At 45.4% G+C, this 25,305-nt stretch overlaps 1 protein-coding gene across 11 annotated transcripts in view; it reads right to left on the bottom strand.

Annotated features, from left to right (window-relative positions):
- GIPR (gastric inhibitory polypeptide receptor) overlaps positions 1-25,305 on the bottom strand; it is a 265,555-nt gene that overhangs the window by 46,430 nt on the left and 193,820 nt on the right. For 7 of the 11 annotated variants that reach the window (XM_056540708.1, XM_056540703.1, XM_056540710.1 and 4 more), the window contains one exon: positions 14,325-14,505. The exons of 3 other annotated variants lie outside the window; for them this stretch is intronic. In XM_056540708.1, the coding sequence (XP_056396683.1) occupies positions 14,325-14,505 (181 nt within the window). The remainder of the gene's footprint in view (positions 1-14,324; positions 14,506-25,305) is intronic. One more of the 11 variants, XM_056540709.1, reaches the window with a different exon arrangement.

The raw sequence follows: 25,305 nt of genomic DNA, 5'->3' as shown, positions 1-25,305 counted from the left end.
AACATGTAATACCTCCCTGTACTGTAGGGGGCGCTACCAGACACCAGTCAGTGCATACACTTCAGTAATACAGGTAAAGAGTACAGAACATGTAATACCTCCCTGTACTCTAGGGGGCGCTACCAGACATCAGTCATTGCATACACTTCAGTAATACAGGTAAAGTGTACAGAACATGTAATACCTCCCTGTACTGTAGGGGGCGCTACCAGTCACCAGTCAGTGCATACACTTCAGTAATACAGGTAAAGAGTACAGAACATGTAATACCTCCCTGTACTGTAGGGGACGCTACCAGACATCAGTCAGTGCATACACTTCAGTAATACAGGTAAAGTGTACAGAACATGTAATACCTCCCTGTACTGTAGGGGGCGCTACCAGACACCAGTCAGTGCATACACTTCAGTAATACAGGTAAAGAGTACAGAACATGTAATACCTCCCTGTACTGTAGGGGACGCTACCAGACATCAGTCAGTGCATACACTTCAGTAATACAGGTAAAGAGTACAGAACATGTAATACCTCCCTGTACTGTAGGGGACACTACCAGACACCAGTCAGTGCATACACTTCAGTAATACAGGTGTTTTACCAGTAAATTGCCCATTCTGATTGGTCGGTTCTTCCAGCCATTGACACATTGCACAGATCTGGATTGTCCGTAGCATTGTATGTTGAGTCTGGTTTCAACTTACAATGGTCCAGAAAGGACCATTGTATAATGAAACTATTGTATGTTGAGGCCATTGTAGGTTGAGGGATCACTGTATATGACTTCTTAATCACTTTTTTATTTAATTTCTCGGTGATGTGACCAAAACACATTACCTTACATTACCATTAATAGTATATTTTAATATTTCAGACATTTATGCACTTGCCGATACCAAAATATGTTTATTTTATTTTTTTACACTTTTTTTTTGTAAAATGGGAAAAGGTGGGCTTTTAATTTTTATTGGGTGATTGGCTTATTCACATTTTAAAAACTTTATTTCAATTTTTTATCTAACTATATTTCTACTGAAGAAAAGGCCGTGGCCTTGAAACGCGTCTAGAAGCCCATTTAATACTTGCATATAGCCTTATCTACCTCAAATTATTATTAATCCAGCTTTATTCAGAACTCTGTTTGGAACTGCTGGAAGTCCCCAGTTCCGGGACCACTACTACCTACTGCTGCTCTACGCGCGCATTAGCGCTCAGTCCACACGAGGGACGCCGCTCCTACATGCACCGCTGCACTACCGCTGTCTCTATACATCACCCACAGACCCACGGTATACCTGCTACGCCGGCGCCATCCGTGCCAGCCGCGGACCTCTGAAGGAGGAGACTTGCAGCGCTAACAAGTTACTGGGGACCGTGACCAGTTATTGCCGGAGACCTGACACCTCCGTGCCACACCGCCGAGCCGGCTCTAAGAACGATCCCAGGAGTGGTGAGTGGTGCTGTGCACCGGACCCTGATCTTGCCAATACAATTTGTAACATTGTGCTACCACAATCAGTACATTGTGCATAAAGACTATCGTACGTAAAGACTGTACCACCAACGCTGGACACACTGCATCAAACACTGTTACTATTCATTAAATTCAGATCGGCAGCGTATAGAAAAGCGGACATCACATCCAGCCATTGGAATGCTCTGATATTGAGAGACATTGATTTCTTTGACTTCCCATTGACTCAGTATTATTATTTGAGCATCTATTACTTTAGATGCAAGTTGTCGATTCAATATTTGATTTTATCATTTGATTTTACTATTCGCCTCATTAAGTGCTTATTTTATGTACCGTACATCTATTTTGCTGTTTTATGTCCCATGCAACGGCCCTGCAGGGACAGCGAACAGTAGCCACTAATATATATTATTTAATAAATATTATATTTTTATTAATACCACCTGGATCATCTATTATCTTGTACTATCCTCAATTTCTCCCCTATATATATATATACCTTGAGGACTGGTCTTTTAGTTGATTTTATCAGCTATATCTATTCATTATAATTTCATTTTATGTCCCCCATAGGGGACAATTTATAGCAATCATTAGACTGCTATTACTGTTCAGTGCTATGCATAGGTATAGCACTGATCAGACGCAACAGCGATCTACTTCTCTGGTCTGCTAGAAGGCAGACCAGTGGAGAAGATCGCCGGAGCCGCAGGGAGGCAGGTGAGAGGATCTCCTGCGGCCATCTTGACTCATTGGACCCCAGTAATGGTGATTACTATTGATCATGGCATCTGAAGGGTTAATGGTGGACATCAGTGCGATAGCTGATATCTGCTGATAGCTCCTTAGCTCGTTCCATGGACAGGTCATAAATTTACGTCTTTGAGCGTCAAGTACCAGGGCACATTAAAACCCCTTAAGGACCGGAGGTTTTTCCGTTTTTGCATTTTCGTTTTTTGCTCCTTGCCTTTAAAAAATCATAACTCTTTCAAATTTACACCTAAAAATCCATATGATGGCTTATTTTTTGTGCCACCAATTCTACTTTGTAATGACGTCAAAAATCTATGGTGAAGCGGGAAAAAAAATCATTGTGCGACAAAATTGAAAAAAAAAAACGCTGTTTTGTAACTTTTGGGGGCTTCCGTTTCTATGTAGTACATTTTTCGGTAAAAATGACACCTTATCTTTATTCTGTAGGTCCATACAATTAAAATGATCCCCTACTTATATAGGTTTGATTTTGTCGGACTTCTGGAAAAAATCATAACTACATGCAGGAAAATTAATACGTTTAAAATTGTCATCTTCTGACCCCTATAACTTTTTTATTTTTCCGTGTATGGGGCAGTATGAGGGCTCATTTTTTGCGCCGTGATCTGAAGTTTTTAACGGTACCATTTTTGCATTGATAGGACTTATTGATCACTTTTTATTCATTTTTAAATGATATAAAAAGTGACCAAAAATGCACTATTTTGGACTTTGGAATTTTTTTGCGCGCACGCCATTGACCGAGCGGTTTAATTAATTATATATTTTTATAATTCGGACATTTCCACACGCGGTGATAGCACATATGTTTATTTTTATTTTTATTTACACTGTGTTTTTTTTTTATTGGAAAAGGGGGGTGATTCAAACTTTTAATAGGGGAGGAGTTAAATTATCTTTATTCACTTTTTTTTCCACTTTTTTTTTGCAGTGTTATATAACACTGCACACACTGATCATTGTTATCCCATAGGGACCTATAACACTGCACACACTGATCATTGTTATCCCATAGGGACCTATAACACTGCACACACTGATCTTCATCATTGATCACTGGTTTCTCATAAGATGTCTTTGGGCCGGAGTTCCCCTTTAAGGGGTTAAAGATTATATGTCACCAGTAATAATATTACTGGGGGGTTATAAATTGATAACCTATACAGATAAGTATATGATGCATTAACACTGATGTATATGCATAAAAACAACCGCATATAATTGTCTAAAAAGTATTAATAAATACATCAATGAGCTAAAGAATGGAGAAAGCTCAATATAGGATGCAAACATATACAGAGCTGAACAGAAATAATCCTAATAAATATAGCCCTCACCTCAGTTGTAAGACATATATATATATATATATATATATATATACACACACAAATGTAAATATTATTTATAGGTAATCACTCACTAAAAATGACTTTCAATGGTTTTGTCTAGTCCATTAGAGACCAATGTATTTGACAATAAATCCAGTTCATCTCCCGTTTGTGTAGAATCTTAAATCTATTGGGGACATTTGCTGGAATGTAATCAATAGGGTTAATCTGAAAAATCATTATCGTAACACGCAGCGCAGCCTGCCTGGATGTACTATATACCTTCTACTCTAGAAACATTAGAGCCGTGTTTATTAACCCTTGTAAACTTAATTTAGTCTGGAAATATTGAAAATGCTGGATATATTTGGGCTCAAAATTACACATGTACGCGTTGGCAAACAATAGTAATGGTCAATAGAACTTAACCCTTTGTCATGTGGTATGTTATGATGCTACATCCAACGTAATCCATTGAAAGGTTAGAGACCACTTAAAGCTATGCATAAGCCGGCTCAAACTGGACACATATTTTGGCACCTGGAGATCAAGAAAGATACAATGACACATTGGTCGAAGTGAAATGAATCCTCATAATAATGGGTCACCCTGGGAGGCTCTTGAAGACCTTGTGGACTTAAAGGGGTATTCCAGGATAAAAACTTTTTTTTATTTTTTTTTATATATCAACTGGCTCCAGAAAGTTAAACAGATTTGTAAATTACTTCTATTAAAAAAATCTTAATCCTTTCAGTACTTATCAGCTGCTGAAGTTGAGTTGTTCATTTCTGTCTGACAACAGTGTTCTTTGCTGACACCTCTGCTTGTCTCGGGAACTGTCCAGAGTAGGAGCAAATCACCCATAGCAAACCTCTCCTGCTTAGGACAGTTCCTGAGACAAGCAGAGGTGTCAGCAGAGAGCTCTGTTGTACCCCTTTATGGCAAATTATAGTAAAAAGAAAAAGATAAATTTTTTATCTTAACAGTGGTTATCCGGCCAAAAATTACTTATCCACAGAATAAAAAATAAGCATCTGATCTTCAAAACGGGCCCCCGGTTCTCTCAGCTGTATGGAGCGGTAGACAACATGTGCCGCCTGTCACTCCATACATTGTCTATTGGAGCAGGGAGATGCCCAAGTGCTGAACTCTTCCATAGACAATGCATGGAGAGGCTGACGCCACATATCATCTACTGCTCTATACAGGTACACACGTATATGAGACCAATATATGGAGGGTGGAAGTGACTGCTATATACAGGTATACACGTATATGAGACCAGTATATGGAGGGTGGAAGTGACTGCTCTATATAGGTACACACGTATATGAGATCAGTATATGGAGGGTGGAAGTGACTGCTCTATACAGGTATACACGTATATGAGACCAGTATATGGAGGGTGGAAGTGACTGCTCTATACAGGTACACACATATATGAGACCAGTATATGGAGGGTGGAAGTGACTGCTCTATACAGGTATACACGTATATGAGACCAGTATATGGAGGGTGGAAGTGACTGCTCCATACAGGTACACACGTATATGAGACCAGTATATGGAGGGTGGAAGTGACTGCTCTATACAGGTACACACGTATATGAGACCAGTATATGGAGGGTGGAAGTGACTGCTCTATACAGGTACACACGTATATGAGACCAGTATATGGAGGGTGGAAGTGACTGCTCTATACAGGTACACACGTATATGAGACCAGTATATGGAGGGTGGAAGTGACTGCTCTATACAGGTATACACGTATATGAGACCAGTATATGGAGGGTGGAAGTGACTGCTCTATACAGGTATACACGTATATGAGACCAGTATATGGAGGGTGGAAGTGACTGCTCTATACAGGTATACACGTATATGAGACCAGTATATGGAGGGTGGAAGTGACTGCTCTATACAGGTACACACGTATATGAGATCAGTATATGGAGGGTGGAAGTGACTGCTCTATACAGGTACACACGTATATGAGATCAGTATATGGAGGGTGGAAGTGACTGCTCTATACAGGTACACACGTATATGAGATCAGTATATGGAGGGTGGAAGTGACTGCTCTATACAGGTATACACGTATATGAGACCAGTATATGGAGGGTGGAAGTGACTGCTCTATACAGGTACACACGTATATGAGATCAGTATATGGAGGGTGGAAGTGACTGCTCTATACAGGTATACACGTATATGAGATCAGTATATGGAGGGTGGAAGTGACTGCTCTATACAGGTACACACGTATATGAGATCAGTATATGGAGGGTGGAAGTGACTGCTCTATACAGGTACACACATATATGAGATCAGTATATGGAGGGTGGAAGTGACTGCTCTATACAGGTATACACGTATATGAGACCAGTATATGGAGGGTGGAAGTGACTGCTCTATACAGGTATACATGTATATGAGACCAGTATATGGAGGGTGGAAGTGACTGCTCTATACAGGTACACACGTATATGAGATCAGTATATGGAGGGTGGAAGTGACTGCTCTATACAGGTACACACGTATATGAGATCAGTATATGGAGGGTGGAAGTGACTGCTCTATACAGGTATACACGTATATGAGACCAGTATATGGAGGGTGGAAGTGACTGCTCTATACAGGTATACACGTATATGAGACCAGTATATGGAGGGTGGAAGTGACTGCTCTATACAGGTACACACGTATATGAGACCAATATATGGAGGGTGGAAGTGACTGCTCTATACAGGTACACACGTATATGAGACCAGTATATGGAGGGTGGAAGTGACTGCTCTATACAGGTACACACGTATATGAGACTCAGTATATGGAGGGTGGAAGTGACTGCTCTATACAGGTATACACGTATATGAGACCAGTATATGGAGGGTGGAAGTGACTGCTCTATACAGGTACACACGTATATGAGACCAGTATATGGAGGGTGGAAGTGACTGCTCTATACAGGTATACACGTATATGAGACCAGTATATGGAGGGTGGAAGTGACTGCTCTATACAGGTATACACGTATATGAGACCAGTATATGGAGGGTGGAAGTGACTGCTCTATACAGGTATACACGTATATGAGACCAGTATATGGAGGGTGTAAGTGACTGCTCTATACAGGTACACACGTATATGAGACCAGTATATGGAGGGTGGAAGTGACTGCTCTATACAGGTACACACGTATATGAGACCAGTATATGGAGGGTGGAAGTGACTGCTCTATACAGGTACACACGTATATGAGACCAATATATGGAGGGTGGAAGTGACTGCTCTATACAGGTACACACATATATGAGACCAGTATATGGAGGGTGGAAGTGACTGCTCTATACAGGTATACACGTATATGAGACCAGTATATGGAGGGTGGAAGTGACTGCTCTATACAGGTACACACGTATATGAGACCAGAATATAGAGGGTGGAAGTGACTGCTCTATACAGGTATACACGTATATGAGACCAGTATATGGAGGGTGTAAGTGACTGCTCTATACAGGTACACACGTATATGAGACCAGTATATGGAGGGTGGAAGTGACTGCTCTATACAGGTACACACGTATATGAGACCAGTATATGGAGGGTGGAAGTGACTGCTCTATACAGGTACACACGTATATGAGACCAATATATGGAGGGTGGAAGTGACTGCTCTATACAGGTACACACATATATGAGACCAGTATATGGAGGGTGGAAGTGACTGCTCTATACAGGTATACACGTATATGAGACCAGTATATGGAGGGTGGAAGTGACTGCTCTATACAGGTACACACGTATATGAGACCAATATATGGAGGGTGGAAGTGACTGCTCTATACAGGTATACACGTATATGAGACCAGTATATGGAGGGTGGAAGTGACTGCTCTATACAGGTACACACGTATATGAGACCAGTATATGGAGGGTGGAAGTGACTGCTCTATACAGGTACACACGTATATGAGACCAGTATATGGAGGGTGGAAGTGACTGCTCTATACAGGTACACACGTATATGAGACCAATATATGGAGGGTGGAAGTGACTGCTCTATACAGGTACACACGTATATGAGACCAGTATATGGAGGGTGGAAGTGACTGCTCTATACAGGTACACACGTATATGAGACCAGTATATGGAGGGTGGAAGTGACTGCTCTATACAGGTACACACGTATATGAGACCAGAATATGGAGGGTGGAAGTGACTGCTCTATACAGGTATACACGTATATGAGACCAGTATATGGAGGGTGGAAGTGACTGCTCTATACAGGTATACACGTATATGAGACCAGTATATGGAGGGTGGAAGTGACTGCTCTATACAGGTACACACGTATATGAGACCAGTATATGGAGGGTGGAAGTGACTGCTCTATACAGGTATACATGTATATGAGACCAGTATATGGAGGGTGGAAGTGACTGCTCTATACAGGTACACACGTATATGAGACCAATATATGGAGAGGAAGTGACTGCTCTATACAGGTATACACGTATATGAGACCAGTATATGGAGGGTGGAAGTGACTGCTCTATACAGGTATACACGTATATGAGACCAATATATGGAGGGTGGAAGTGACTGCTCTATACAGGTACACACGTATATGAGACCAGTATATGGAGGGTGGAAGTGACTGCTCTATACAGGTACACACGTATATGAGACCAATATATGGAGGGTGGAAGTGACTGCTATATACAGGTACACACGTATATGAGACCAGAATATGGAGGGTGGAAGTGACTTCTATATACAGGTATACACGTATATGAGACCAGTATATGGAGGGTGGAAGTGACTGCTCTATACAGGTACACACGTATATGAGACCAGTATATAGAGGGTGGAAGTGACTGCTCTATACAGGTACACACATATATGAGACCAATATATGGAGGGTGGAAGTGACTGCTCTATACAGGTACACACGTATATGAGACCAGTATATGGAGGGTGGAAGTGACTGCACTATACAGGTATACACGTATATGAGACCAGTATATGGAGGGTGGAAGTGATTGCTCTATACAGGTATACACGTATATGAGACCAGTATATAGAGGGTGGAAGTGACTGCTCTATACAGGTACACACGTATATGAGACCAGAATATGGAGGGTGGAAGTGACTGCTCTATACAGGTATACACGTATATGAGACCAGTATATGGAGGGTGGAAGTGACTGCTCTATACAGGTATACACGTATATGAGACCAGTATATGGAGGGTGGAAGTGACTGCTCTATACAGGTACACACGTATATGAGACCAGTATATGGAGGGTGGAAGTGACTGCTCTATACAGGTATACACGTATATGAGATCAGTATATGGAGGGTGGAAGTGACTGCTCTATACAGGTACACACGTATATGAGATCAGTATATGGAGGGTGGAAGTGACTGCTCTATACAGGTATACACGTATATGAGACCAGTATATGGAGGGTGGAAGTGACTGCTCTATACAGGTATACACGTATATGAGACCAGAATATGGAGGGTGGAAGTGACTGCTCTATACAGGTATACACGTATATGAGACCAATATATGGAGGGTGGAAGTGACTGCTCTATACAGGTACACACGTATATGAGACCAGTATATGGAGGGTGGAAGTGACTGCTCTATACAGGTACACACGTACATGAGACCAGTATATGGAGGGTGGAAGTGACTGCTCTATACAGGTACACACGTATATGAGGCCAGTATATGGAGGGTGGAAGTGACTGCTATATACAGGTACACACGTATATGAGACCAATATATGGAGGGTGGAAGTGACTGCTCTATACAGGTACACACGTACATGAGACCAGTATATGGAGGGTGGAAGTGACTGCTCTATACAGGTACACACGTATATGAGACCAGTATATGGAGGGTGGAAGTGACTGCTCTATACAGGTATACACGTATATGAGACCAATATATGGAGGGTGGAAGTGACTGCTCTATACAGGTATACACGTATATGAGACCAGTATATGGAGGGTGGAAGTGACTGCTCTATACAGGTACACACGTATATGAGACCAATATATGGAGGGTGGAAGTGACTGCTCTATACAGGTACACACGTATATGAGACCAATATATGGAGGGTGGAAGTGACTGCTCTATACAGGTATACACGTATATGAGACCAGTATATGGAGGGTGGAAGTGACTGCTCTATACAGGTATACACGTATATGAGACCAGTATATGGAGGGTGGAAGTGACTGCTCTATACAGGTACACACGTATATGAGACCAATATATGGAGGGTGGAAGTGACTGCTCTATACAGGTACACACGTACATGAGACCAGTATATGGAGGGTGGAAGTGACTGCTCTATACAGGTACACACATACATGAGACCAGTATATGGAGGGTGGAAGTGACTGCTCTATACAGGTATACACGTATATGAGACCAGTATATGGAGGGTGGAAGTGACTGCTCTATACAGGTACACACGTATATGAGACCAATATATGGAGGGTGGAAGTGACTGCTCTATACAGGTATACACGTATATGAGACCAGAATATGGAGGGTGGAAGTGACTGCTCTATACAGGTATACACGTATATGAGACCAATATATGGAGGGTGGAAGTGACTGCTCTATACAGGTACACACATATATGAGACCAATATATGGAGGGTGGAAGTGACTGCTCTATACAGGTACACACGTATATGAGACCAGTATATGGAGGGTGGAAGTGACTGCTCTATACAGGTACACACGTATATGAGACCAATATATGGAGGGTGGAAGTGACTGCTCTATACAGGTATACACGTATATGAGACCAATATATGGAGGGTGGAAGTGACTGCTCCATACAGCTGTCATGTATGCAACTTCTATAAGTTTATCAAATTTGACAGCAAACAATGTAGGGTCAAGTGTTTGGTAAAACTCATGGTCAGACAAAATATGATGGACTTCAGTGACAGAGATCTCTCTATTTTTATGCCTACGCTTTTATCTATGCTTTTGATTACTATGGCGCTGTTATAAGGAGAGTCTGCAAAAGTTGTTTTTCAAATTACGAGTATAGGCCATTTTACAATTAATATTTCTAAATTTGCATGAAATCAAATCTTCCTAGAGCTGCCGCTTTACCAAACTAAGCAATCTGGTGGGGGGGGGGGGGGGGGGGAGAGCCTTGGTGATCAAGAACCTAATGGTCATTCTGGCTGAGCTCCAAAGATCCTGTGAGCAGATGGAAGTAACGTCCGGAAGGTCCAGAACAATCACTGAAGCCTCCACAATCTGGGATTTATGGTAGAGTGGTCAGAAAGAAGCCTCCTCAGTAATAACACATGGAAGATGCCTGGAATTTACAAAAAAAGCATCAGACTGTGGGCAACAAGATTTTCTTGTTTGATAAAACCAAATTTTAACTTTTTGGCCTCAATTCTAAGCATCATGTGAGGAGGAAACCAGGCACTGCCCATCAGTTGCCCAATACCATCCCTACAGTGATCATGGTGGGGGCAGCATCATGTCTGGGGGAAACCAGGCACTGCCCATCACCTGCCCAATACCATCCCTACAGTGATCATGGTGGGGGCAGCATCATGTCTGGGGGAAACCGGGCACTGCCCATCACCTGCCCAATACCATCCCTACAGTGATCATGGTGGGGGCAGCATCATGTCTGGGGGAAACCAGGCACTGCCCATCACCTGCCCAATACCATCCCTACAGTGATCATGGTGGGGGCAGCATCATGTCTGGAGGAAACCAGGCACTGCCCATCACCTGCCCAATACCATCCCTACAGTGATCATGGTGAGGGCAGCATCATGTCTGGAGGAAACCAGGCACTGCCCATCACCTGCCCAATACCATCCCTACAGTGATCATGGTGGGGGCAGCATCATGTCTGGGGGAAACCAGGTACTGCCCATCACCTGCCCAATACCATCCCTACAGTGATCATGGTGGGGGCAGCATCATGTCTGGAGGAAACCAGGCACTGCCCATCACCTGCCCAATACCATCCCTACAGTGATCATGGTGGGGGCAGCATCATGTCTGGAGGAAACCAGGCACTGCCCATCACCTGCCCAATACCATCCCTACAGTGATCATGGTGGGGGCAGCATCATGTCTGGAGGAAACCAGGCACTGCCCATCACCTGCCCAATACCATCCCTACAGTGATCATGGTGGGGGCAGCATCATGTCTGGAGGAAACCAGGCACTGCCCATCACCTGCCCAATACCATCCCTACAGTGATCATGGTGGGGGCAGCATCATGTCTGGGGGAAACCAGGCACTGCCCATCACTGCCAAATACCATCCCTACAGTGATCATGGTGGGGGCAGCATCATGTCTGGAGGAAACCAGGCACTGCCCATCACCTGCTCAATACCATCCCTACAGTGATCATGGTGGGGGCAGCATCATGTCTGGGGGAAACCAGGTACTGCTCATCACCTGCCCAATACCATCCCTACAGTGATCATGGTGGGGGCAACATCATGTCTGGAGGAAACCATGCACTGCCCATCACCTGCCCAATACCATCCCTACAGTGATTATGGTGGGGGCAGCATCATGTCTGGGGGAAACCAGGTACTGCCCATCACCTGCCCAATACCATCCCTACAGTGATCATGGTGGGGGCAGCATCATGTCTGGAGGAAACCAGGCACTGCCCATCACCTGCCCAATACCATCCCTACAGTGATCATGGTGGGGGCAGCATCATGTTTGGAGGAAACCAGGTACTGCCCATCACCTGCCCAATACCATCCCTACAGTGATCATGGTGGGGGCAGCATTATGTATAGAGGAAACCAGGTACTGCCCATCCCCTGCCCAATACCATCCCTACAGTGATCATGTGGGGGCAGCATCATGTCTGGAGGAAACCAGGCACTGCCCATCACCTGCTCAATACCATCCCTACAGTGATCATGGTGGGGGCCGCATCATGTCTGGAGGAAACCAGGCACTGACCATCACCTGCCCAATACCATCTCTACAGTGATCATGGTGGGGGCAGCATCATGTCTGGGGGAAACCAGGTACTGCCCATCACCTGCCCAATACCATCCCTACAGTGATCATGGTGGGGGCAGCATCATGTCTGGTGGAAACCGGGCACTGCCCATCACCTGCCCAATACCATCTCTACAGTGATCATGGTGGGGGCAGCATCATGTCTGGAGGAAACCAGGCACTGCCCATCACCTGCCCAATACCATCCCTACAGTGATCATGGTGGGGGCAGCATCATGTCTGGAGGAAACCAGGCACTGCCCATCACCTGCCCAATACCATCCCTACAGTGATCATGTTGAGGGCAGCATCATGTCTGGAGGAAACCAGGCACTGCCCATCACCTGCCCAATACCATCCCTACAGTGATCATGGTGGGGGCAGCATCATGTCTGGGGGAAACCAGGTACTGCCCATCACCTGCCCAATACCATCCCTACAGTGATCATGGTGGGGGCAGCATCATGTCTGGGGGAAACCAGGTACTGCCCATCACCTGCCCAATACCATCCCTACAGTGATCATGGTGGGGGCAACATCATGTCTGGTGGAAACCAGGCACTGCCCATCACCTGCTCAATACCATCCCTACAGTGATCATGGTGGGGGCAGCATCATGTCTGGGGGAAACCAGGTACTGCCCATCACCTGCCCAATACCATCCCTACAGTGATCATGGTGGGGGCAACATCATGTCTGGAGGAAACCAGGCACTGCCCATCACCTGCCCAATACCATCCCTACAGTGATCATGGTGGGGGCAGCATCATGTCTGGAGGAAACCAGGCACTGCCCATCACCTGCCCAATACCATCCCTACAGTGATCATGGTGGGGGCAGCATCATGTCTGGAGGAAACCAGGCACTGCCCATCACCTGCCCAATCCCATCCCTACAGTGATCATGGTGGGGGAAGTATCATGTCTGGAGGAAACCAGGTACTGCCCATCACCTGCCCAATACCATCCCTACAGTGAAGTATGGTGGGGGCAGCATCATGTCTGGAGGAAACCAGGCACTGCCCATCACCTGCCCAATACCATCCCTACAGTGAAGTATGGTGGGGGTGGCATCATGCTGTGGGGACAGAGAGACTGGTTGAGAGAAAGTCGAATAGAGCAAAGTACAGAAAACTGATGCAGAGTTGCACCTTTTAACTAGACAATGACCCTAAGCACACAGCTAAGACAATACGGGAGCGGCTTAGTGACAACTTTGTGAATGCCCATGAGTGGTCCCTGCCAGAGCCCGAACCCAATAGAACATCTTTGGAGAGACCTGAAAATGGCTTCTACAGACCGTACCCAACCGATCAGAGCGGTAGGATGGGGACGGCAGAGAAGAATGCCAAAAAATCTCCAAACTGGACTTATGTCACTGTAAGATTTAAGTTTTCCTATTTAATAAATTAGTAAAGATTTGGAACATTCTGTTGGTATGGGGGATTAAATGCAGAATGATGTGGAAACTTATTTTTTTCAAGAAGCCACATAACAAAATGAATGAATTGTATGTATCAGGTGTGTAGTATATATATATATATATGTATAAAGGACAGCATATGAATGTATGAGGGGTAGTGTATGTGTGTATGTATCTATAAAGAATGAGAGGTGTATGTATGAGGTGCAGTATATTTATGTATTAGGGCAGCATTTGGATATACATCAAATATATATGTACACACACATATAAAGTACATACCTGAAATAAGCAAACATCCTTAGGTTTACTGACAAAGTCTCCACACGGTGATCGCACTTCTGCTTCTGCTCTGTGACTGAGGATCCTCGGAGCCGAAAGGGAGGAGAGGTGTACGAGGAGGATCCATGTATATATTGAGGGTGGGTCTCAGTATGACATATATTTGTGTGTATACCACCTGCTGGAGGAGAAGACAGCACCACTACTACTCTCACCAGTGCTCATATACATATGTATACATACTGTCGGAGGAGAAAACAGCACCACTACTACTCTCACCAGTGCTCATATACATATGTATACCACCTGCTGGAGGAGAAGACAGCACCACTACTACTCTCACCAGTGCTCATATACATATGTATACATACTGTCGGAGGAGAAAACAGCACCACTACTACTCTCACCAGTGCTCATATACATATGTATACATACTGTCGGAGGAGAAAACAGCACCACTACTACTCTCACCAGTGCTCATATACATATGTATACATCCTGTCGGAGGAGAAGACGGCACCACAACTACTCTCACCAGTGCTCATATACATATGTATACATCCTGTCGGAGGAGAAGACGGCACCACTACTACTCTCACCAGTGCTCATATACATATGTATACATCCTGTCGGAGGAGAAGACAGCACCACTACTACTCTCACCAGTGCTCATATACATATGTATACATACTGTCAGAGGAGAAAACAGCACCACTACTACTCTCACCAGTGCTCATATACATATGTATACATACTGTCGGAGGAGAAGACAGCACCACTACTACTCTCACCAGTGCTCATATACATATGTATACATACTGTCGGAGGAGAAGACGGCACCACTACTACTCTCACCAGTGCTCATATACATATGTATACATACTGTCGGAGGAGAAAACAGCACCACTACTACTCTCACCAGTGCTCATATACATATGTATACATACTGTCGGAGGAGAAGACAGCACCACTACTACTCTCACCAGTGCTCATATACATATATATACATACTGTCGGAGGAGAAGACAGCACCACTACTACTCTCACCAGTGCTCATATACATATGTATACATCCTGTCGGAGGAGAAGACAGCACCACTACTACTCTCACCAGTGCTCATATACATATGTATACATCCTGTCGGAGGAGAAGACAGCACCACTACTACTCTCACCAGTGCTCATATACATATGTATACATCCTGTCGGAGGAGAAGACAGCAACACTACTACTCTCACCAGTGCTCATATACATATGTATACATACTGTCGGAGGAGAAGACAGCACCACTACTACTCTCACCAGTGCTCATATACATATATATACATACTGTCGGAGGAGAAGACAGCACCACTACTACTCTCACCAGTGCTCATATACATATGTATACATACTGTCGGAGGAGAAGACAGCACCACTACTACTCTCACTAGTGCTCATATACATATGTATACATCCTGTCAGAGGAGAAGACAGCAACACTACTACTCTCACCAGTGCTCATATATATATGTATACATACTGTCGGAGGAGAAAACAGCACCACTACTACTCTCACTAGTGCTCATATACATATGTATACATCCTGTCGGAGGAGAAAACAGCACTACTACTACTCTCACCAGTGCTCATATACATATGTATACATCCTGTCGGAGGAGAAGACGGCACCACTACTACTCTCACCAGTGCTCATATACATATATATACATCCTGTCGGAGGAGAAAACAGCACCACTACTACTCTCATCAGTGCTTATATACATGTGTGTACACCCTGCTATTGAAGCAGACAGCACCACTACTACTCCCGTCAGTGCTCTGGCTAAAAACTTGACAATGATGTTAAGGAAAAAGCTAAGACTTTCATGTGCGATGCTGTTCTGATGTGTCTATGTCTCTCATGTATGATACTAACCTGGTGTATCTAAGCCTCTCACATGATGTATTTTATCCCGTCACGTCTAATACATACCTGGTGTATATAAGCATTTCCTGCATGATAATATCATGGGGGGACATTATCATTGTAGGTGTAGGTAAAGCATTTTTTACACCTTAATGTAATGTGTAGGTGCATTTTGTGCAGATACACATTTCCTGGATTTTTTTCTGGTTAATTTTTTATCCTACTGCATCAAAATTTCTACACATACACAAAAAAAGCTAAGCTAGGTCTGGGCTGGTGTATTTTGGGGACATTCTGGAAGTGTTTGCGCAAAAATGTGCGACTTTTCACAAAAGTTGCAGAGTTGATAAATACTTGACCGCTGCATAGTGAAAAAGGATAAATGGTATAATGCAAGTCTGCAACATTTTGAAGAATGTCTATTTGAAACGTCGTAAAAAAGGCACTAAAAAAACCCCCACTGCGCCTAAACCCCCACTGCGGTATCTAATCCTATCATGAAGCAAAGATAGTAATCCAGCTCACCCTCTGTTGCTGCGCTCGGACTGGACCGGGGATAGTCCGTATAACATGCAAAAGAAAGGAGATGTCCAGCGCCAAATTCGTGCAAAGGAATTTCTTTATTGTGTTGCCATGAGAAACGACAAGGACTCAGATACAGCGACGCGTTTCGGCCCTGCGGGCCGAAACGCGTCGCTGTATCTGAGTCCTTGTCGTTTCTCATGGCGACACAATAAAGAAGTTCCTTTGCACGAATTTGGCGCTGGACATCTCCTTTCCTAATCCTATCATGTATGATACTGTTTGCGAGCTGCTGTATCTAATCTTGTCTGATGCCATGTGGGTGCATAACAGAAGCACGTGGGACTACTCCCCCCATCAGGATTGTTGTTGGTGTCATATGGAGTTGTTCCTCCATTTCTCGCTGTGTGGTCCGGGCATCTCTTTTGGGTGATGTCCAGACCTTGTCATATTATTGATCAGCCAATCAATAGGTTGTAAAGAGACAATAGTCTGACAGTGTAATGCCAAGCACCGGCTGCCTCTGTATACAACTCCATGAGGTACACAGCCCCCCATTTCCAGGAATCACCTACGCGATTCACCCTGAGTGTCTCTTCTACCAAACACTTGTCACGATTCCATCATCTCTCCTCCAATTATTAAACTCTTCAGATACATTACCAGCCCAACCCCCAACTCATCTAATGGTGAGAACCCCTCCCCCCCCCCAATACGCTGAGTAATAGAAAGGGCCCCACCACTAACTGCAAGGCACCAGGAGCCTCCAACAACCTACAGTATATGCGGCCGGTGACTACGTTCGGGTCATTTTTGGAGTGTAACCGAGTTACAACATAGCAAACCATATTACCCCGAACCAAAACTCAGACAGGCTACGTTCAGGTCATAAAATGGTACAGTGTAAATCCTACATAGTAAATACAGTATATGTGCATATACTGTGTGTTTTTACATTGTGAATTATATTGTTTTTGTATCCAGGGCCATAACATTTTACCATTAAAGGTTTATATACACTTATTATCATAATGAGTCCCATTCTTCTCAGCCGTCGTAATAATAACTTGTCAGTGCTAACAAAGAAGATCAAAAATAAAACAAATGATAAATGTAAATGCTGCTCTTAGTGATACCATACACAGCGTTCCGCCAGGTCCTGGTATAACATCACTGTACAATAAATACATAAAAGCATCATACAGTGACTGGATAAAAGTATTACCATCACACAGTCCTCAGAGCAGTGTTATCATCACACAGACCTCAGAGCAGTGTTATCATCACATACACCTCAGAGCAGTGTTACCATCACACAGTCCTCAGAGCAGTGTTACCATCACACAGACCTCAGAGCAGTGTTACCATCACACAGACCTCAGAGCAGTGTTACCATCACACAGACCTCAGAGCAGTGTTACCATCACACAGACCTCAGAGCAGTGTTACCATCACACAGACCTCAGAGCAGTGTTACCATCACACAGTCCTCAGAGCAGTGTTACCATCACACAGTCCTCAGAGCAGTGTTACCATCACACAGTCCTCAGAGCAGTGTTACCATCACACAGTCCTCAGAGCAGTGTTACCATCACACAGTCCTCAGAGCAGTGTTACCATCACACAGTCCTCAGAGCAGTGTTACCATCACACAGACCTCAGAGCAGTGTTACCATCACACACACCTCAGAGCAGTGTTACCATCACACAGACCTCAGAGCAGTGTTACCATCACACAGACCTCAGAGCAGTGTTACCATCACACAGACCTCAGAGCAGTGTTACCATCACACAGACCTCAGAGCAGTGTTACCATCACACAGACCTCAGAGCAGTGTTACCATCACACAGACCTCAGAGCAGTGTTACCATCACACAGACCTCAGAGCAGTGTTATCATCACACAGACCTCAGAGCAGTGTTACCATCACACAGACCTCAGAGCAGTGTTACCATCACACACACCTCAGAGCAGTGTTACCATCACACAGACCTCAGAGCAGTGTTACCATCACACAGACCTCAGAGCAGTGTTACCATCACACAGACCTCAGAGCAGTGTTACCATCACACAGACCTCAGAGCAGTGTTACCATCACACAGACCTCAGAGCAGTGTTACCATCACACAGACCTCAGAGCAGTGTTACCATCACACAGACCTCAGAGCAGTGTTACCATCACATACACCTCAGAGCAGTGTTACCATCACACAGTCCCCAGAGCAGTGTTACCATCACACAGTCCTCAGAGCAGTGTTATCATCACACAGTCCTCAGAGCAGTGTTACCATCACACAGTCCTCAGAGCAGTGTTACCATCACACAGACCTCAGAGCATTGTTACCATCACACACACCTCAGAGCAGTGTTACCATCACACAGACCTCAGAGCAGTGTTACCATCACACAGACCTCAGAGCAGTGTTACCATCACACAGTCCTCAGAGCAGTGTTACCATCACACAGTCCTCAGAGCAGTGTTACCATCACACAGACCTCAGAGCAGTGTTACCATCACACAGTCCTCAGAGCAGTGTTACCATCACACAGTCCTCAGAGCAGTGTTATCATCACACAGACCTCAGAGCAGTGTTATCATCACACAGTCCTCAGAGCAGTGTTACCATCACACAGTCCTCAGAGCAGTGTTATCATCACACAGTCCTCAGAGCAGTGTTACCATCACACAGACCTCAGAGCAGTGTTACCATCACACAGACCTCAGAGCAGTGTTACCATCACACAGACCTCAGAGCAGTGTTACCATCACATACACCTCAGAGCAGTGTTATCATCACATAGTCCTCAGAGCAGTGTTACCATCACACAGTCCTCAGAGCAGTGTTACCATCACACAGTCCTCAGAGCAGTGTTATCATCACACAGTCCTCAGAGCAGTGTTACCATCACACAGTCCTCAGAGCAGTGTTACCATCACACAGACCTCAGAGCATTGTTACCATCACACACACCTCAGAGCAGTGTTACCATCACACAGACCTCAGAGCAGTGTTACCATCACACAGACCTCAGAGCAGTGTTACCATCACACAGACCTCAGAGCAGTGTTACCATCACACAGTCCTCAGAGCAGTGTTACCATCACACAGACCTCAGAGCAGTGTTACCATCACACAGACCTCAGAGCAGTGTTACCATCACACAGACCTCAGAGCAGTGTTATCATCACATACACCTCAGAGCAGTGTTACCATCACACAGACCTCAGAGCAGTGTTACCATCACACAGACCTCAGAGCAGTGTTACCATCACATACACCTCAGAGCAGTGTTACCATCACACACACCTCAGAGCAGTGTTACCATCACACAGACCTCAGAGCAGTGTTACCATCACACAGACCTCAGAGCAGTGTTACCATCACACAGACCTCAGAGCAGTGTTACCATCACACAGACCTCAGAGCAGTGTTACCATCACATACACCTCAGAGCAGTGTTACCATCACACAGACCTCAGAGCAGTGTTACCATCACACACACCTCAGAGCAGTGTTACCATCACACAGACCTCAGAGCAGTGTTACCATCACACAGACCTCAGAGCAGTGTTACCATCACATACACCTCAGAGCAGTGTTACCATCACACACACCTCAGAGCAGTGTTACCATCACACAGACCTCAGAGCAGTGTTACCATCACACAGACCTCAGAGCAGTGTTACCATCACACAGACCTCAGAGCAGTGTTACCATCACACAGACCTCAGAGCAGTGTTACCATCACATACACCTCAGAGCAGTGTTACCATCACACACACCTCAGAGCAGTGTTACCATCACACAGACCTCAGAGCAGTGTTACCATCACACAGTCCTCAGAGCAGTGTTACCATCACATACACCTCAGAGCAGTGTTACCATCACACACACCTCAGAGCAGTGTTACCATCACACAGACCTCAGAGCAGTGTTACCATCACACAGTCCTCAGAGCAGTGTTACCATCACACAGACCTCAGAGCAGTGTTACCATCACACAGACCTCAGAGCAGTGTTACCATCACATACACCTCAGAGCAGTGTTACCATCACACACACCTCAGAGCAGTGTTACCATCACACAGACCTCAGAGCAGTGTTACCATCACACAGACCTCAGAGCAGTGTTACCATCACACAGACCTCAGAGCAGTGTTACCATCACACAGACCTCAGAGCAGTGTTACCATCACATACACCTCAGAGCAGTGTTACCATCACACACACCTCAGAGCAGTGTTACCATCACACAGACCTCAGAGCAGTGTTACCATCACACAGACCTCAGAGCAGTGTTACCATCACATACACCTCAGAGCAGTGTTACCATCACACACACCTCAGAGCAGTGTTACCATCACACAGACCTCAGAGCAGTGTTACCATCACACAGACCTCAGAGCAGTGTTACCATCACACAGACCTCAGAGCAGTGTTACCATCACACAGACCTCAGAGCAGTGTTACCATCACATACACCTCAGAGCAGTGTTACCATCACACACACCTCAGAGCAGTGTTACCATCACACAGACCTCAGAGCAGTGTTACCATCACACAGTCCTCAGAGCAGTGTTACCATCACATACACCTCAGAGCAGTGTTACCATCACACACACCTCAGAGCAGTGTTACCATCACACAGACCTCAGAGCAGTGTTACCATCACACAGACCTCAGAGCAGTGTTACCATCACACAGACCTCAGAGCAGTGTTACCATCACACAGACCTCAGAGCAGTGTTACCATCACATACACCTCAGAGCAGTGTTACCATCACACAGTCCTCAGAGCAGTGTTACCATCACACAGACCTCAGAGCAGTGTTACCATCACATACACCTCAGAGCAGTGTTACCATCACACAGTCCTCAGAGCAGTGTTACCATCACACAGTCCTCAGAGCAGTGTTACCATCACACAGACCTCAGAGCAGTGTTACCATCACATACACCTCAGAGCAGTGTTACCATCACACAGTCCTCAGAGCAGTGTTACCATCACACAGACCTCAGAGCAGTGTTACCATCACACAGACCTCAGAGCAGTGTTACCATCACACAGTCCTCAGAGCAGTGTTACCATCACACAGACCTCAGAGCAGTGTTACCATCACACAGACCTCAGAGCAGTGTTACCATCACACAGTCCTCAGAGCAGTGTTATCATCACATATACCTCAGAGCAGTGTTACCATCACACAGTCCTCAGAGCAGTGTTACCATCACACAGTCCTCAGAGCAGTGTTACCATCACAGACCTCAGAGCAGTGTTACCATCACACAGACCTCAGAGCAGTGTTACCATCACACAGACCTCAGAGCAGTGTTACCATCACACAGACCTCAGAGCAGTGTTACCATCACACAGTCCTCAGAGCAGTGTTACCATCACAAAGACCTCAGAGCAGTGTTACCATCACACAGTCCTCAGAGCAGTGTTACCATCACACAGACCTCAGAGCAGTGTTACCATCACACAGTCCTCAGAGCAGTGTTACCATCACACAGTCCTCAGAGCAGTGTTACCATCACACAGTCCTCAGAGCAGTGTTACCATCACACAGTCCTCAGAGCAGTGTTACCATCACACAGACCTCAGAGCAGTGTTACCATCACATACACCTCAGAGCAGTGTTACCATCACACAGTCCTCAGAGCAGTGTTACCATCACACAGACCTCAGAGCAGTGTTACCATCACATATACCTCAGAGCAGTGTTACCATCACACAGACCTCAGAGCAGTGTTACCATCACACAGACCTCAGAGCAGTGTTACCATCACACAGACCTCAGAGCAGTGTTACCATCACAGACCTCAGAGCAGTGTTACCATCACACAGTCCTCAGAGCAGTGTTACCATCACACAGACCTCAGAGCAGTGTTACCATCACACAGTCCTCAGAGCAGTGTTACCATCACACAGACCTCAGAGCAGTGTTACCATCACACAGTCCTCAGAGCAGTGTTACCATCACACAGTCCTCAGAGCAGTGTTACCATCACACACACCTCAGAGCAGTGTTACCATCACACAGACCTCAGAGCAGTGTTACCATCACATACACCTCAGAGCAGTGTTACCATCACACAGTCCTCAGAGCAGTGTTACCATCACACAGACCTCAGAGCAGTGTTACCATCACACAGACCTCAGAGCAGTGTTACCATCACACAGTCCTCAGAGCAGTGTTACCATCACACAGTCCTCAGAGCAGTGTTACCATCACACAGTCCTCAGAGCAGTGTTACCATCACACAGTCCTCAGAGCAGTGTTACCATCACACAGACCTCAGAGCAGTGTTACCATCACACAGTCCTCAGAGCAGTGTTACCATCACATACACCTCAGAGCAGTGTTACCATCACACACACCTCAGAGCAGTGTTACCATCACACAGTCCTCAGAGCAGTGTTACCATCACACAGACCTCAGAGCAATGTTACCATCACACAGACCTCAGAGCAGTGTTACCATCACATACACCTCAGAGCAGTGTTACCATCACACACACCTCAGAGCAGTGTTACCATCACACAGACCTCAGAGCAGTGTTACCATCACACAGACCTCAGAGCAGTGTTACCATCACACAGACCTCAGAGCAGTGTTACCATCACACAGACCTCAGAGCAGTGTTACCATCACATACACCTCAGAGCAGTGTTACCATCACACACACCTCAGAGCAGTGTTACCATCACACAGACCTCAGAGCAGTGTTACCATCACATACACCTCAGAGCAGTGTTACCATCACACAGTCCTCAGAGCAGTGTTACCATCACACAGACCTCAGAGCAGTGTTACCATCACATACACCTCAGAGCAGTGTTACCATCACACAGTCCTCAGAGCAGTGTTACCATCACACAGTCCTCAGAGCAGTGTTACCATCACACAGACCTCAGAGCAGTGTTACCATCACATACACCTCAGAGCAGTGTTACCATCACACAGACCTCAGAGCAGTGTTACCATCACATACACCTCAGAGCAGTGTTACCATCACACAGTCCTCAGAGCAGTGTTACCATCACACAGTCCTCAGAGCAGTGTTACCATCACACAGACCTCAGAGCAGTGTTACCATCACATACACCTCAGAGCAGTGTTACCATCACACAGTCCTCAGAGCAGTGTTACCATCACACAGACCTCAGAGCAGTGTTACCATCACACAGTCCTCAGAGCAGTGTTACCATCACACAGACCTCAGAGCAGTGTTACCATCACACAGACCTCAGAGCAGTGTTACCATCACACAGTCCTCAGAGCAGTGTTATCATCACATATACCTCAGAGCAGTGTTACCATCACACAGTCCTCAGAGCAGTGTTACCATCACACAGTCCTCAGAGCAGTGTTACCATCACAGACCTCAGAGCAGTGTTACCATCACACAGACCTCAGAGCAGTGTTACCATCACACAGACCTCAGAGCAGTGTTACCATCACACAGACCTCAGAGCAGTGTTACCATCACACAGTCCTCAGAGCAGTGTTACCATCACAAAGACCTCAGAGCAGTGTTACCATCACACAGTCCTCAGAGCAGTGTTACCATCACACAGACCTCAGAGCAGTGTTACCATCACACAGACCTCAGAGCAGTGTTACCATCACACAGACCTCAGAGCAGTGTTACCATCACACAGTCCTCAGAGCAGTGTTACCATCACACAGTCCTCAGAGCAGTGTTACCATCACACAGACCTCAGAGCAGTGTTACCATCACATACACCTCAGAGCAGTGTTACCATCACACAGTCCTCAGAGCAGTGTTACCATCACACAGACCTCAGAGCAGTGTTACCATCACATATACCTCAGAGCAGTGTTACCATCACACAGACCTCAGAGCAGTGTTACCATCACACAGACCTCAGAGCAGTGTTACCATCACACAGACCTCAGAGCAGTGTTACCATCACAGACCTCAGAGCAGTGTTACCATCACACAGTCCTCAGAGCAGTGTTACCATCACACAGACCTCAGAGCAGTGTTACCATCACACAGTCCTCAGAGCAGTGTTACCATAACACAGACCTCAGAGCAGTGTTACCATCACACAGTCCTCAGAGCAGTGTTACCATCACACAGTCCTCAGAGCAGTGTTACCATCACACACACCTCAGAGCAGTGTTACCATCACACAGACCTCAGAGCAGTGTTACCATCACATACACCTCAGAGCAGTGTTACCATCACACAGTCCTCAGAGCAGTGTTACCATCACACAGACCTCAGAGCAGTGTTACCATCACACAGACCTCAGAGCAGTGTTACCATCACACAGTCCTCAGAGCAGTGTTACCATCACACAGTCCTCAGAGCAGTGTTACCATCACACAGTCCTCAGAGCAGTGTTACCATCACACAGTCCTCAGAGCAGTGTTACCATCACACACACCTCAGAGCAGTGTTACCATCACACAGTCCTCAGAGCAGTGTTATCATCACATACACCTCAGAGCAGTGTTACCATCACACAGACCTCAGAGCAGTGTTACCATCACACAGACCTCAGAGCAGTG

This window comes from Hyla sarda, chromosome 9 (genome assembly GCF_029499605.1).
Source record: "Hyla sarda isolate aHylSar1 chromosome 9, aHylSar1.hap1, whole genome shotgun sequence".
In the NCBI taxonomy this organism is placed as follows: Eukaryota; Metazoa; Chordata; class Amphibia; order Anura; family Hylidae; genus Hyla; species Hyla sarda.
This window is presented reverse-complemented; position numbering and strand designations above follow the sequence as displayed.